Source organism: Nymphaea colorata, chromosome 6 (assembly GCF_008831285.2).
Source record: "Nymphaea colorata isolate Beijing-Zhang1983 chromosome 6, ASM883128v2, whole genome shotgun sequence".
Lineage (NCBI taxonomy): Eukaryota > Viridiplantae > Streptophyta > Magnoliopsida > Nymphaeales > Nymphaeaceae > Nymphaea > Nymphaea colorata.
The window spans coordinates 7219718-7232191 of NC_045143.1; the positions used below are offsets into that span (position 1 = coordinate 7219718).

General features: G+C 36.3%; 1 protein-coding gene across 1 annotated transcript; it reads right to left on the bottom strand.

Moving 5' to 3' along the window:
- Nucleotides 1-1934: 1934 nt before the first annotated feature.
- LOC116256359 (GDSL esterase/lipase At1g71691-like) lies at nt 1935-3957 on the bottom strand. Its single transcript, XM_031632710.2, has 4 exons — nt 3564-3957; nt 3103-3345; nt 2660-2906; nt 1935-2420 (listed from the first exon to the last, which is right to left on the bottom strand). The coding sequence occupies exons 1-4, from the start codon at nt 3915-3917 to the stop codon at nt 2143-2145; spliced, it is 1122 nt and encodes a 373-aa protein (XP_031488570.1). The 5' UTR covers nt 3918-3957; the 3' UTR covers nt 1935-2142.
- Nucleotides 3958-12474: the final 8517 nt, after the last annotated feature.

Here is a 12474-nt window from a genome sequence, read left to right on the forward strand (position 1 = left end):
CCATGGTAAAACACTTCAGCATTTTAAAACATTTTAATTTTTTTTATAAAAAGGAAAGGAGGAATAAAGGTCACCACAACGACGCGATATTTTTGTTTTGCAGGTTATTTTGTATGTCGTTATTTTCAAGTATATATCACTTGAAATACATTCTTTTGTGTTTTTTTTTTTTCTAGACGGAGGTTCAAATGTCGTAAATTACACGAAACAGGTGCCAAGTTAAATTTATTAGCAATGCGAAGGTTACCTCAAGAACGTTGAAGTACAACCATTTAATTGCATTTAAAAAAATTTCTCCCATTCGTACTGCAATTAAGCCTATCCAGAATCCACGTCGATTTTTCTGGCAAAAGTAATTTTGAGATGTCAATGCATTAGAAAGGTGCTGGACCTTAAATTTAAATAAACTTGTACCTTAACACCTTACAATGCATTTGTGGTGTAAGAGATGTGGTAGAAGATGTGCACAGATTGATGATTTCGCTTGGTTATGGAGATGAGAACAGAAGACATCAACCACTCGAGAGTTCTAGCAGCTTGTAAGTGTAGACAAATGTATTATTTTTATTATATTTTGCTATGTCGTTGTGAATCAGATGATAATTCTAGTACAGATAAATGGATTTACTTCCTTATTATCATGCAGGATAAACACAAAATAATCGCTGCATTAACTTCTATTACAATGATAAACCCTCATCATCTTTAAGATGGACTCTCTGCATCAGTCACTGGTCGCTCTAACTGCGAGCACCAAGAAAAAAAAATTGAAGTCCCACCTCTGCCGCGCACTCCCGGATTTTGACGATCTAATTATCCAAAAACTTAACCTAATCCTCTAAAACCACATGCATAGAAGTGCAATATCAAATAAATTCGGATTTTAGGTGTGGATATGGTAAAAAAGATAAATCGGAAACTGAACTATAATTTCAACCGAACGTTCTTTCTTCATTTTCTCTTGTATCGGTTGCTTTATATAAGAATTACATATGGATCTGCTACGAATGGCGCCTTTATAGTAACAAGAAAAGCTGAAAGTATGTTTATTTCACAGGTAGGTATTCTTCCACGACTACAGTACCTAACATTTGTCAAAACAGAGCATCAAGAAGAAAGATCATTAAGAAGAAAAGCAATTTCATGTGGTTCGGCATGAAAGCCTACATCCACGGACAAGAAGACTGGTGCTTTTTTACTATTGGCTGCTCAGTATACAATATCGAGAGACGTTTCCCATTCTTAATATTTTGTCACAATGAAAAAGAAAGGACTAGAAACGAATGAGATGATTTTGTTAAGAGAGAAAGCAAATCTTCAACGTAATAGTCTCCATCTCCAGCTCAATCTTCAACGGTTCCTTTCTTGATATTTTGCGGAACAGATCTCTTAGAAATGGAAGTAATAATCTCCTTCTCAAGAAACTCGCAACAGAAACATTTGCTCTAAAATTAGAGTAGTGAACAAGTGTCTCATAAATCTACTTTAATTTTGAGAGGTCGATTCATGGAACACTTAGATATGGTGTGCTTAAAACCAAACGGCCCTAAAGTGTTTCTCTTTTGTGGTGAACAGGATCTCAGATCCCAGTAGACATGTAGCTGTCGAAGATGTTGGCTCTATTCAATCTTTAACAGGTTATGCATTGTTTATCATCGGTTTAACAATCAAAGGCCTCCCATTCTGATACCATAGTGAAAGCAGTGAATTTCATGCCTCTTCCTTATATACTACAAGGATTCTGAGATAATTTTTTCGATTTGGGATAAAATATTTCACACGATGCTTCGCTATCTATTCCATAAGTGCGAACACCATATCTCCACCAAATCATGCAAGAATGCTTGTAATGTTTTGCAAGGTACCGCATTTTTAGGTAAACTCACCACATATAGGTTAGCCATAAGGATCTCAGTGATCTCGTGGCTGCAAAATTTATCCAAGGACCATTCTGATACTTCTTTCAATACAAGGGGCCGGCCTACCCAGCATCATTGCAAACAAAAGTGGTAGAAAAGAAGTGCAAAAATGAGATGAGACGCAAATCGTTCCAACTCACATGAGTTAGTTTGATAGAAGAGATCTAAACCATGTCGATATCATTTATCCCCTGCTATTTGAAATTGGCTTCGTTTTTAGATCTTAATGGTCACGGGTATCAAATGATGGCGCCCCTGTAAGCATCAGTGAGATATTAAGGTTGGCTAGCACTTCAACATTGAAGGGATAGGCTTCAGTTTGGAGCTCTGACGAATATGCTTTTGTCGACAAGTGCATGTAAAGCTTTTCTGTGAGGTGTAGCCCATCGTAATAGGCGTAGAGGCTCCTCACTGGGCATGGTTCTGTTCCTTCAACACATAATCCCCTTGTTCCATTCGGCACCTGAAAGAAGCAGCAACTTCCATTGGTCCCCTTTAATCCTAAGATAGCAGGAAAATTTTCTTGGTTAGAAACTTGTTTATATGTAACAGCTCTAGTGCATGATTTACCATCGTAAGTACTTTTGTAGTGTCTAAGTAAAATAAATTCACACAATGTACTAAACTTCATTGTTTAATGTCCACACACATGCATGGTACAGCAAAATTTAAATTGATCATAAATGCGTTATATTTATATGGTGTTCTGGAATATATTAAATGCACAAAAGACTGCATACCATAAGTAGTTGGATCATCCATTATCTCATCGATGATTCCAGACGTGTTGATGTAGACAAAAGAAAATCCAGGCAAGTCCTCACTTAGATTTTCTAGGGCGGGACTGAGTGCGTTGTTGAACAAAGTGGATCCCTCATTTAGTGATTCCACACACGATCCATTGTTCTTAAGTTTAAAATACGGATAACAACCACTCTGCATGAGATTAAATACCACGAATTTTCGTGCCCCAAAGTCATATGCTCTCTGTAGAATAGAAGAAAAGTAAGATAACAACAGATATAAGGAGATTATATTGGCCAAAGAAACGAGCAATTTCTTAGTTAATTAAGCTCAAGGTGTGTGGTGGGAACTGTGCCAAATACGTGTTCTCATGAAGGAAGTAACTACGGCTTTCATGATCTAATGCAGCCCACTTCAAGCATCTTTTGAGAGAGTATACCATGAGGTGGTTGGTGTAATTTCCAATGAGCAGTTCTGTTAGGCTCTGCAGGTCACACTCTACAGCCACGCCTGATGACGCGGTGCAGCTTGCCATGTAATCGCCTCCACCAATGAAGAAGAAGAATATACTCTGAGAGAGATAGGAAGAGAGTGCAAAGCTCCCATTCAATTGAGATTCCAGATCCGGCAGTGTTGTTTCCCCAAAGTTCGCAATTTGGTGGCTCAAAGATATGATATTTTGCTGCAAAGAATTTTCACCTTGTGTTAAGGTAGGAAACCTGCACTCTGCTGATATATTATCTTAGTTACGTGTTCTTTTCTTCCTCACTAGCATCCCACCTTGATTATACGTGTCAAGGAATATTAGCTAGCATGGTACTTCTTTGTAAAAACTTAAAGTTGGCAGCAACTGTCTCCTTGGAAAAAAAAATTGCTAAAAACAAAGATTGATCTGCTTACACTTTGGCGAGTGGAATCAAGGATGCCCGCAGCAGCTGAGGCATAGTTTACTCCGGCGAGAATGGAGCTCCCTTTGGTTTGAGGGTCGTAGAAAACCGGCAGTAAATGAGGCAGTCCTAACAACTGCCCCAGTATGTCTGCCGAGGTTCTTCCATTTGTGCACCTGCCTGTAGCACCCAATGGGAAATCTACCCCATACGGAAAGTAGTTGCATTTTGCGGTAGTATCCAAAAAGTCGTTGTTCCCACCATCAACGACTGAATCCCCGAATACGAACATTGCTTTGACATTGCTTTCAGTAGTCGCTGTGGAGAATCGGGAGAGAATGAGCAAGATCGAGAAGAGAATCAACATGTTCGTTGAAAGGCGGGTGAAGTAAATTAGGTGGTGGCAGTTCCTTGGGTGAAGCATCCAGCCGTTCCTATTATTATAGTTTAGTAGATCTTCCTCTCAACAAACATTCTCCATCTACCCGCTTAACCATGTCCGTCGCTGGTCGTGATTGTTTATTATACTTCGGCTCAAGTTGACCGTTTGTTGTTTGCAAATTAATGCTGATGGCCCAACGCTTCCCGTCCTTGCTACCCACCGTCGTCTGCTGAGTTGATTTGATTGCGTCTGACTGCTCAGATTTGATTGCGTCTGTGACTGTTGCAGACTTGATTTGGTTTCGTTTGAATATAATATATATATATATATATATATTCAAGTATACAGAGTTGAATTTTTTTTTTTAATCACGCTCATACGTTCTTCATTTTTTGTAAACTATAGTTTTAAAATTTTAAAAGTAGTGTTATAATTTTTGAATTTTTTATATAACTTAAAATAAATTGTCAAAAAAATGATAGTTTTTTTTGTCCAAACGCCACATTTATAAAGTAAAAGTGCTCACCAATGCAATTATTATCTTTTGCATGTATAATTTTAAGTCCATCAATTTCTTATCATTTGTGAGTCAGTATTTGAAATATTTTGTTTTACGACGCATAGAGTTAGAAGTTTAAGTGCACAAGAGAATTGACAACCTTAAAGTTTGAATTTAGAATTGATTGACTATGAGACCCCAACCCAACTCATGTTTCAATCTCATCGATAACCCACGAGTTACTTTCCATTGAAGAAAAGGAAATGAACTTAAACTTGATGTCAAGAAACTTGGGCCATGCATGGCTTACCATTTTAAGCTTGGGCAACAGTGTTAGTACCCAGCTTGGGTCAGTCCGATTAATTTTTTATTATTTTTATTTAATAATAATATATATTTTAAAAATAATTTTTATGTTAATAGGGTTGGGTCACTCCAGACACAGGCTCGGAGTGTCAGGCCCGGGCCCTGGTTTTTAGGCATCGGGTCAACCCTGAAACCAAACCTAGTTTATTTTACAACTAAATATTAATGAAGGTAAGTTTACATACAACTCTTTGTTTGAGGTGTTTTAGCAAAATATTAAACAAAAAACTAATCAAGACCATCTATCTAAAGATTAATAAAATATTTTACTATGAATTGGCCAAAAGATATGATTTAAGCCTTTGAACAAAACGTGTCGTTTCAGGTTAAACTTTAACAAAAGGAAACGTACCTAACTTTTAGTAACCAAATACATATTCAAATTAGAATCTGGGTTTCAATAGGAACGAAAATTTTGGTCTACACCATATTTGAATCCAAATCCAAATCGATCCAATCTATTTAAATTGACAACAGAATTTGAATCAAGACTTTTAAACTGAACTCGATCAGTATTACAAACTATTACAACCGATCTTGCTTGGTTGAACTCCAGCTTAATTGAAAACTCAAGCTTATAAACTAATCGAATTCAGGTTACAGACTCAATCAAACTTGAGTAAGCCCATATAACTATGTCAAGCTTATAAACTAATCGAATTCAGGTTACAGACTCAATCAAACATGAGTAAGATCATATAACTGTGCCATCCTTTTTATTTTTATTTTTTTGTAATTTCAAAAATTAAAACCAAGGAAAGAGGTAACGTCAAATGAGGAGTTGGCGAACAAGTTTAAACCAATTGAGCTCGAGTTAATTGAGATCGAGCTAATCTTGAATCAAAATCAAGCCAAACAATATATTAGTCGAGTCGAAGTCGAGCTGACCCCCTAATTATACGACATTGAGGAAATAGAAAAAAAAAATGGAAGAGCCATTACCAACTATTCCGAGTCGAGATGAATCCGAACATTGCATTTACTTTTACCAACATAGTTCTGAATCCAACTTCTAAATGCACAACCAAATCTCAGACCATTATGATATACATGTTAAGAACCGAGTACCAAAATGTTTGACTATTGGATGTAGGATAATTACTTGAAACTGAATCCAAATCCAAATTTGGATCCGATTATATTATTTATCTAAAACAAATTCGCGTCAAATCAGATGACATCAAAGGCACGTTGCAGCTAGCCGTGAATGGTCGGTGCATGTGCACCAGCTTCTTGATGAAGCCTTTTCCTTGTCGGCAAAAAGGCTGCAAATTGGACAGTTGGGCTGAGAAGTTGTGAACTTCAATACGACTTCAGGCTTTTAGCTGCAGACTGTCGTTCAACAGCTGGAAGGACAGGCTCTACCATAACATAACATAAAGAGGGAGTGGGAGGGGGCCGCTCACCCTACCTCCAAAAACAACAGAATATTTACATGCGTAAAAGGAAATTTTATTTATTTTTTATATAAATTTTGAAAAATAATATTTTCATTTTAATTAAAATTTAAAAACTTTAATTTGGTCTTCTCATAAAAAAGTTCTGGTTCCACCCCTCATAACATTGTATAAGAATGTTAAACTAAGAGTCAATCCTGCCATTTGCATTTTTGTTCATTTGAGAGTGTACTGCTGCAATGGAGTTACTGCAGTGATTTTGTTGTAGAGACTGAAGCAAAGCGATAAGTGATAGACATGTCATCCAAACATGGTTAGAAGTAAGGTTACTTGGGGTTGTTGGAGGTGGGAACAAGAAACTTTTTATAATATCCACGTTGCAATGTGTCATAACAAAGACAGCGAGGAAGTGACAGCTTTAGTTAGGGAGAGTAGTGAGCGTTATATTTTTGGCATCGCTTGTTGGAGTGATAAAGATAGAGCTATTGATGAAGTCTGGCTGCTTTAAGAGAGATTACTAAGAATCCCAAAAAATTGAAAGGTGTTTTGGTATCATTAAGGTGATTTGTAACTATTAGAGGTCGTTTGATTGCTGTCCACTGGGACAGGACAGACAGGACGTCCTGTCCATTACACCACTGTCCTGTCCTCATGGACAATGGTGTTCCTTGTCCACCGTTTGATGATTTTAGGAACAGAACTTTATGTTCTTCTTGTCCGGTGTTTGTTTCGTGTGTGTCTGTTCTGTCTGTTACTAAACAGGACACGCGTGTCCTGTTCTGCGTGTCCTGTGGTCATCAAACGACCTCTTAGAGTTTCATCAGTTACTGCTGCAAATACTTGTCAGAAGATTATGTATAGTAGGTTTTGGTTGGCTCCTGCAAAACAACTTGGCTTTTCTTAAAAATGACCTAGCACATGAGGTGTTTCACCTGCTCAAAAGAGTGGAGAGTGCCACTATCTGCAAAGTATGACATCAGTCTTCTCCATATATAGGATTTCATTGATCTTATTGTTGATGTTTCATTTTTTGTCAATAAATTGAGGATAACCCCAACATCAGTGCTGAAGAGGGTGTACCAAGCAGCTGTTGTAAAAGAAAATTATTTTACTATTTTATAAAAAAGAGAAGAATGCGTGTCCAATCTCAATGGATTGTCGATTTTATTTGAAGTAATAAAATTATCATTTGTGTATGTCGGTGGTCGTGATTGTTTACAAGTATGAGATTGGCTCGCGAATGTCAAGTGACACTTCAGTGCAAATTAACGGTCTGTTTGCAAATTAAGGCTGGTGGCCATCCTCGCTACCCATTGTCGAAAGATCTGACTCACTGAAGAGGTAATTAATATCCACTCACTTAAATATATCACGGTAAAACAGTTCAAGATTTTAATATATATAATTTTTTTTAATAAAGGAAGAATCATGACAACCATGCGATATTCTTATTTCCCTAATTAATATCCACTCACTTAAATATATCACGGTAAAACAGTTCAAGATTTTAATATATATAAATTTTTTTAATAAAGGAAGAATCATGACAACCATGTCATATTCTTATTTCCCAAACCATAGTGAAATATAATTTTTCAAAATTTATACATAACTTGAATTAAAATTTTTAAAATTTTATAGAGCTTCCTCATTAAAAAAGGCTATGTCTGCAGATTTTTTTGTGGAGATGTCACCCTCAAATGCTCATGAATGCAATTGGTGCAAGTGCACGTGTTCATGAATGCAAACTGCAACCTGCTTTCCCTCTTAAAGGGTTTAGCAAACCTTCCTCCTAACCAAGGGCCAAGGGATGGGGGGCGGGGCCGCCTAGGCCTTGGCCCCACCCCAATCAAATGAAAAAAAATACAATGTAAAAATTGAATTTTTTTTTTTTGTATTTTTTGAATTGTAGTTCAATTTAACCCAACCAAATCTAACCCACAAAACGCAGCCCCCATTTGGCCTGCCCCTGAAAAAAATTCAGGCTCCGTCCCTGCTCCTAACAAACATTTACCTTAGCTCGTGACTGGCAAGTGGCGCTTCGGCTCAAATTGACTGTTTGTTTGCAAATCAAGGCCGGTGGCCCCATGCCGTGTGTCCTTGCTGAGAGGAAGGTGCAGAGAAGGAAGGTCATTTTGGTAATTTACTAAAAGTGTTCTTTACCTAACTTTTTACTTTTTTTTTTTTTTACATTTTCAATTTTGTCTTTACAAAAAGTTTTTTTTTCAATATGAATTATGAGCATTTTAGTCATTAATCATATGGCACATGAAAAATAATGCACCAATATGAAAAATAATGCACATACAACAAGGTTAGGTCATCGATACCCAACTTGGAAACATCCGACTCACTACAAAGTGAATTAATATCCACTCACTTGAATCTATCATGGTAAAACAGTTCAAGATTTTAATATTTTTAGTTTCTTTGGTTTTTATTTATTTTTAAGTATGTATTCTTGAAATTTTTTAATCACAGTCACATCTGTGCTAGTTGTGCATGGAGCTATGAATTTTTCTTGTAGAAACCAAACCATAGTTTGAAAATGTTAGCAGGGTTGAAATATAATTTTTCAAAATTTATATATAACTTGAATTAAAATTTTTAAAATTTTATAGAGCTTTCTCATTGAAAAAGGCTATGGGTAGGAGAACAAAATGTATTTTTTTTTTTTGTCGAGACGCCACCGCAAGTGCTCATGAATGCAATTGGTGCAAGTGCAAGTGTTCATGAATGCAAACTGCAACCTGCTTTTCCTCTTAAAGGGTTTAGCAAACCTTCCTCCTAACCAGGGGCAGAGGGATGAGGAGCGGGGCTGCCTAGGCCATGGCCCCACCCCAACCAAATGAAAAAAAAAATACAACATAAAAATTGAAACTTTTTTTTTTGTATTTTTTGAATTGTAGTTAAGTTTGGCCCTACGAAATCCAACCCACAAAACGCAGCTCCCATTTGGCCCAATATAAAAATTGAAACTTTTTTTTTTTGTATTTTTTGAATTGTAGTTAAGTTTGGCCCTACCAAATCCAACCCACAAAACGCAGCTCCTATTTGGCCCGCCCCTGAAAAAAATCCTCTCCGCCCCTGCTCCTAACAAACATTTACCTTAGCTCATGACTTGCAAGTGGCCCTTCAGCTCAAACTAACAGTTTGTTTGCAAATCAAGGCTGGTGGCCCCATGCCGTGTGTCCTTGCTGAGAGGAAGTTAGATGCGCCAAGTGCAGAGAAAGATGGTCATTTTGGTAATTTACTAAAAGTGTTCTTTACCTACCTTTTTACTTTTTTTTTCATTTTCAATTTTGTCTTTACAAAAAGCTTTTTTTTTTAATATGAATTATGAGCATTTTAGTCATTAATCATAGTGGCACATGAAAAAAAAATGCAACATGAAAAATAATGCACCAGTATGAAAAATAATGCACATACAACTAGGGTAGGTCATCGCTACCCAACGTGGAAACATACGTGGAAACATCCAACTCGCTGAAAAGTGAATTAATATCCACTCCCTTGATTTTAATATTTTCTAGTTTCTTTTGTTTTTATTTATTTTTAAGTATGTATTCTTGAAATTTTTTAATCACGGTCACATCTGTGCTATTTGTGCATGAAGCTAGGAATTTTTATTGTAGGAATCAAAACATAGTTTCAAAAATTTAATAAGGGTGAAATAATTTTTCAAAATTTCTATAAAATTAAATTATCTTTTTTAAAATTTTACAAGGCTTCCTAATTGAAGAAGGCCTTGCGCAAAGTTGAACAAAATGCGTTTTTTTTTTTTTTGTCCGGACACCAACTTTACAAGGCTTCCTAATTTTATCATGGTAAACAATTCTCTACGGATGCAACTTCTCATGAATGCAATTGGTGTCTTTCCATATGCAATCTTTAGTTTACAAAATAGGAGTGATCTTAAGTCCACTAGTTACTTATCATTTATGAGTGAACAGCAGGAATATTTCTTCTTACCATCCAATAAAAGGTAAAGTTGACACCCAACCCTTTATCTCTTTAGGAGTATAGAACTTGCTTTTTATGTATCGAGATGTTGTCATGGTTGTGTTTCAACTTGCACATCAGTGACTATGGTTTACAGCACAAAGAAGTTGACGGCCTTATAGTTCGAAATAAGAACCGGCCGCCTATCAGCCCCTAACCCAACCATTGTGTCAATCCCATTGAAAACTCACTATTTACTTCTTTGCTGTGCAAAACATAATATGGTTCACATTCAAAGGGTTCAAGGTTCAAATCTCATGACCATTGCAACGTTCTTGTGTGTTATTCCTAAGTGTAAATTGTGGCAAGCAAGACAAGTAAAGGGTATAATGTAAGTTTACTCAAGCAAGTCAAAACCTTAGATGCATAATGGCATGGCATTGAGTGTTTTATGCCGAAAATGATTTTCTCTAAGTAAACAATTAAAAAAAAATTGTTCCATGATGTTCTGTCAATCACTACTTTGCGGCCATGAAAGGTACCAGTTATAGGGGCGGAATGTCACCAGTTCGAATTTGAATCAGTTCTACTCTTTACATATCAAATACTTTACTGATGTCCGCATATTCTTATTCCAAAGTAATCCAAATCCGTTGAGTTCACAGCTCAATCCAAATCAAAACTTTTAAACTAAACTTAGATGAGTTGCACTGCTATACAAATTAGATGTAAGATATTTATTTAAAACTGAATCAGAATCTGAATTCTAAAGGATATTTATTTAAATTCAGATCGTAATCTGAATCTGAAGCTGATTGGATGTCATTTTTTAGTATTTAAAAATCTGACTCTGATACCGATTTCTTAATTGAATGTTAACTTTTTAACTATATCTGCTTTTTTTTAGAAGGTTTGGCCGGATGTCCAACCCTAATCTATATTTATCGACATCCTTATGGTTTGTCAAAGATGTTTCCGGAATGCACATTCACTGGACTGTCAAAACAGTCCAGCATAAACCTGATTCATGCCCGAAACGGCTTCACAGTGTTTCGGGACCGAGTCGACTCGTTCGATGACTTTCAAACTTCAAATCGTGATCCTAGTCACGCCGATTCATTATTCGCGAGTCACGAAGTTATTGAGCATTCGGACACCTTGAATCGGGGGCGCCTTTGGACCCTGGGCCTAGGCTGGTCCAGTTTTGAGGGGGTGGCAATTTTGAGACACATTATTGTAATGTGCCAAAGCAGCTACTTGCAATGCAAGTTTGCACTGTAGTAAGAATAGTATAAATAAATGCCACTATCAAACAATGCCTTTACATAGTATTAGACCCATAATGACTTAAGTATACCTAAAAAATTGTGGTCATAGGAGTAGTTGGCAGAGTATGTCTACTTTGGGATACGCTTTGCCCTAACGAGACTTGTTCACTCAACTCACATTGGGGATGACTTATGTGCCAAATCAGGATGGCCAAGCACACTTTTGAGTAGGGATGTCAACGGATCGGATTCGAATCAGATACATCTTTAATCATATCCGTTTTTTTCGAATATTCATATATTCGGATTCGTATTCAGATTCGAATTCGAATAAATCTAAGTCATATCCGAATCCGAATCTGAATCCAAAATCCGATTTTACAATCTGAATCCGATCCGAATCCGATTTTTATATTTATATCCGAATCCGAATTTTGAACCTGATTTTACCATTTTCTAAGGATTAGATAGAGGATATTTGTCTAAAAATGAATATGATCCGAATCCTATCCGATATTCATGTATATCCGAATCCGAATTCGAATCTGAATCCGATCGGATGTCATTTATTAAATCCAAATCTGATCCAATTTCTTAATCAGATATTAAATTTTTATCCATAGCCGTTTTTTTCGGATCGGATCGGTCGGATATCCGATTCAAATTGAATATATTGACATCCCTACTTTTGAGTGCCCATATGTGCACCCAATGTGAGCAGTTGCACCTAATGTAAGCTTTTCTGCTGTTGAGCGTTGATCAACCAGGTTAAATATTGTAATTAAGACAGGAAATTACATTGGACAAGAAACTTGAATATTTTAAAACAAAAAGAATGCTCTAACCTTTCGATTAAGTAATGACAGATCAGAAGATTTTATTATACAAGAAAAAGAATTCATCTAAGCCCTCAAAAGAAGTCCGGTTGAGATTGTTAAAATCAAACCCTTATGAAGTCGTTTGATAGCAGAGACATTTTTTGAGTGCCCCATGAATCTGTTTTAAAATTTAAAAAAGATACATATAACAATAGCTTTAATTTCTGATGAACCTGTCCAATATTTATGAGG

Coding starts and splice junctions, on each gene's coding strand:
- LOC116256359 (XM_031632710.2), bottom strand. CDS start 3,917: ATGTTGATTCTCTTCTCGATCTTGCTCATTCTCTCCCGATTCTCCACA. Junction 3,346..3,563: donor TTGATTCCACTCGCCAAAGT/GTAAGCAGATCA, acceptor AATTCTTTGCAG/CAAAATATCATATCTTTGAG. Junction 2,421..2,659: donor GGATGATCCAACTACTTATG/GTATGCAGTCTT, acceptor CTGCTATCTTAG/GATTAAAGGGGACCAATGGA.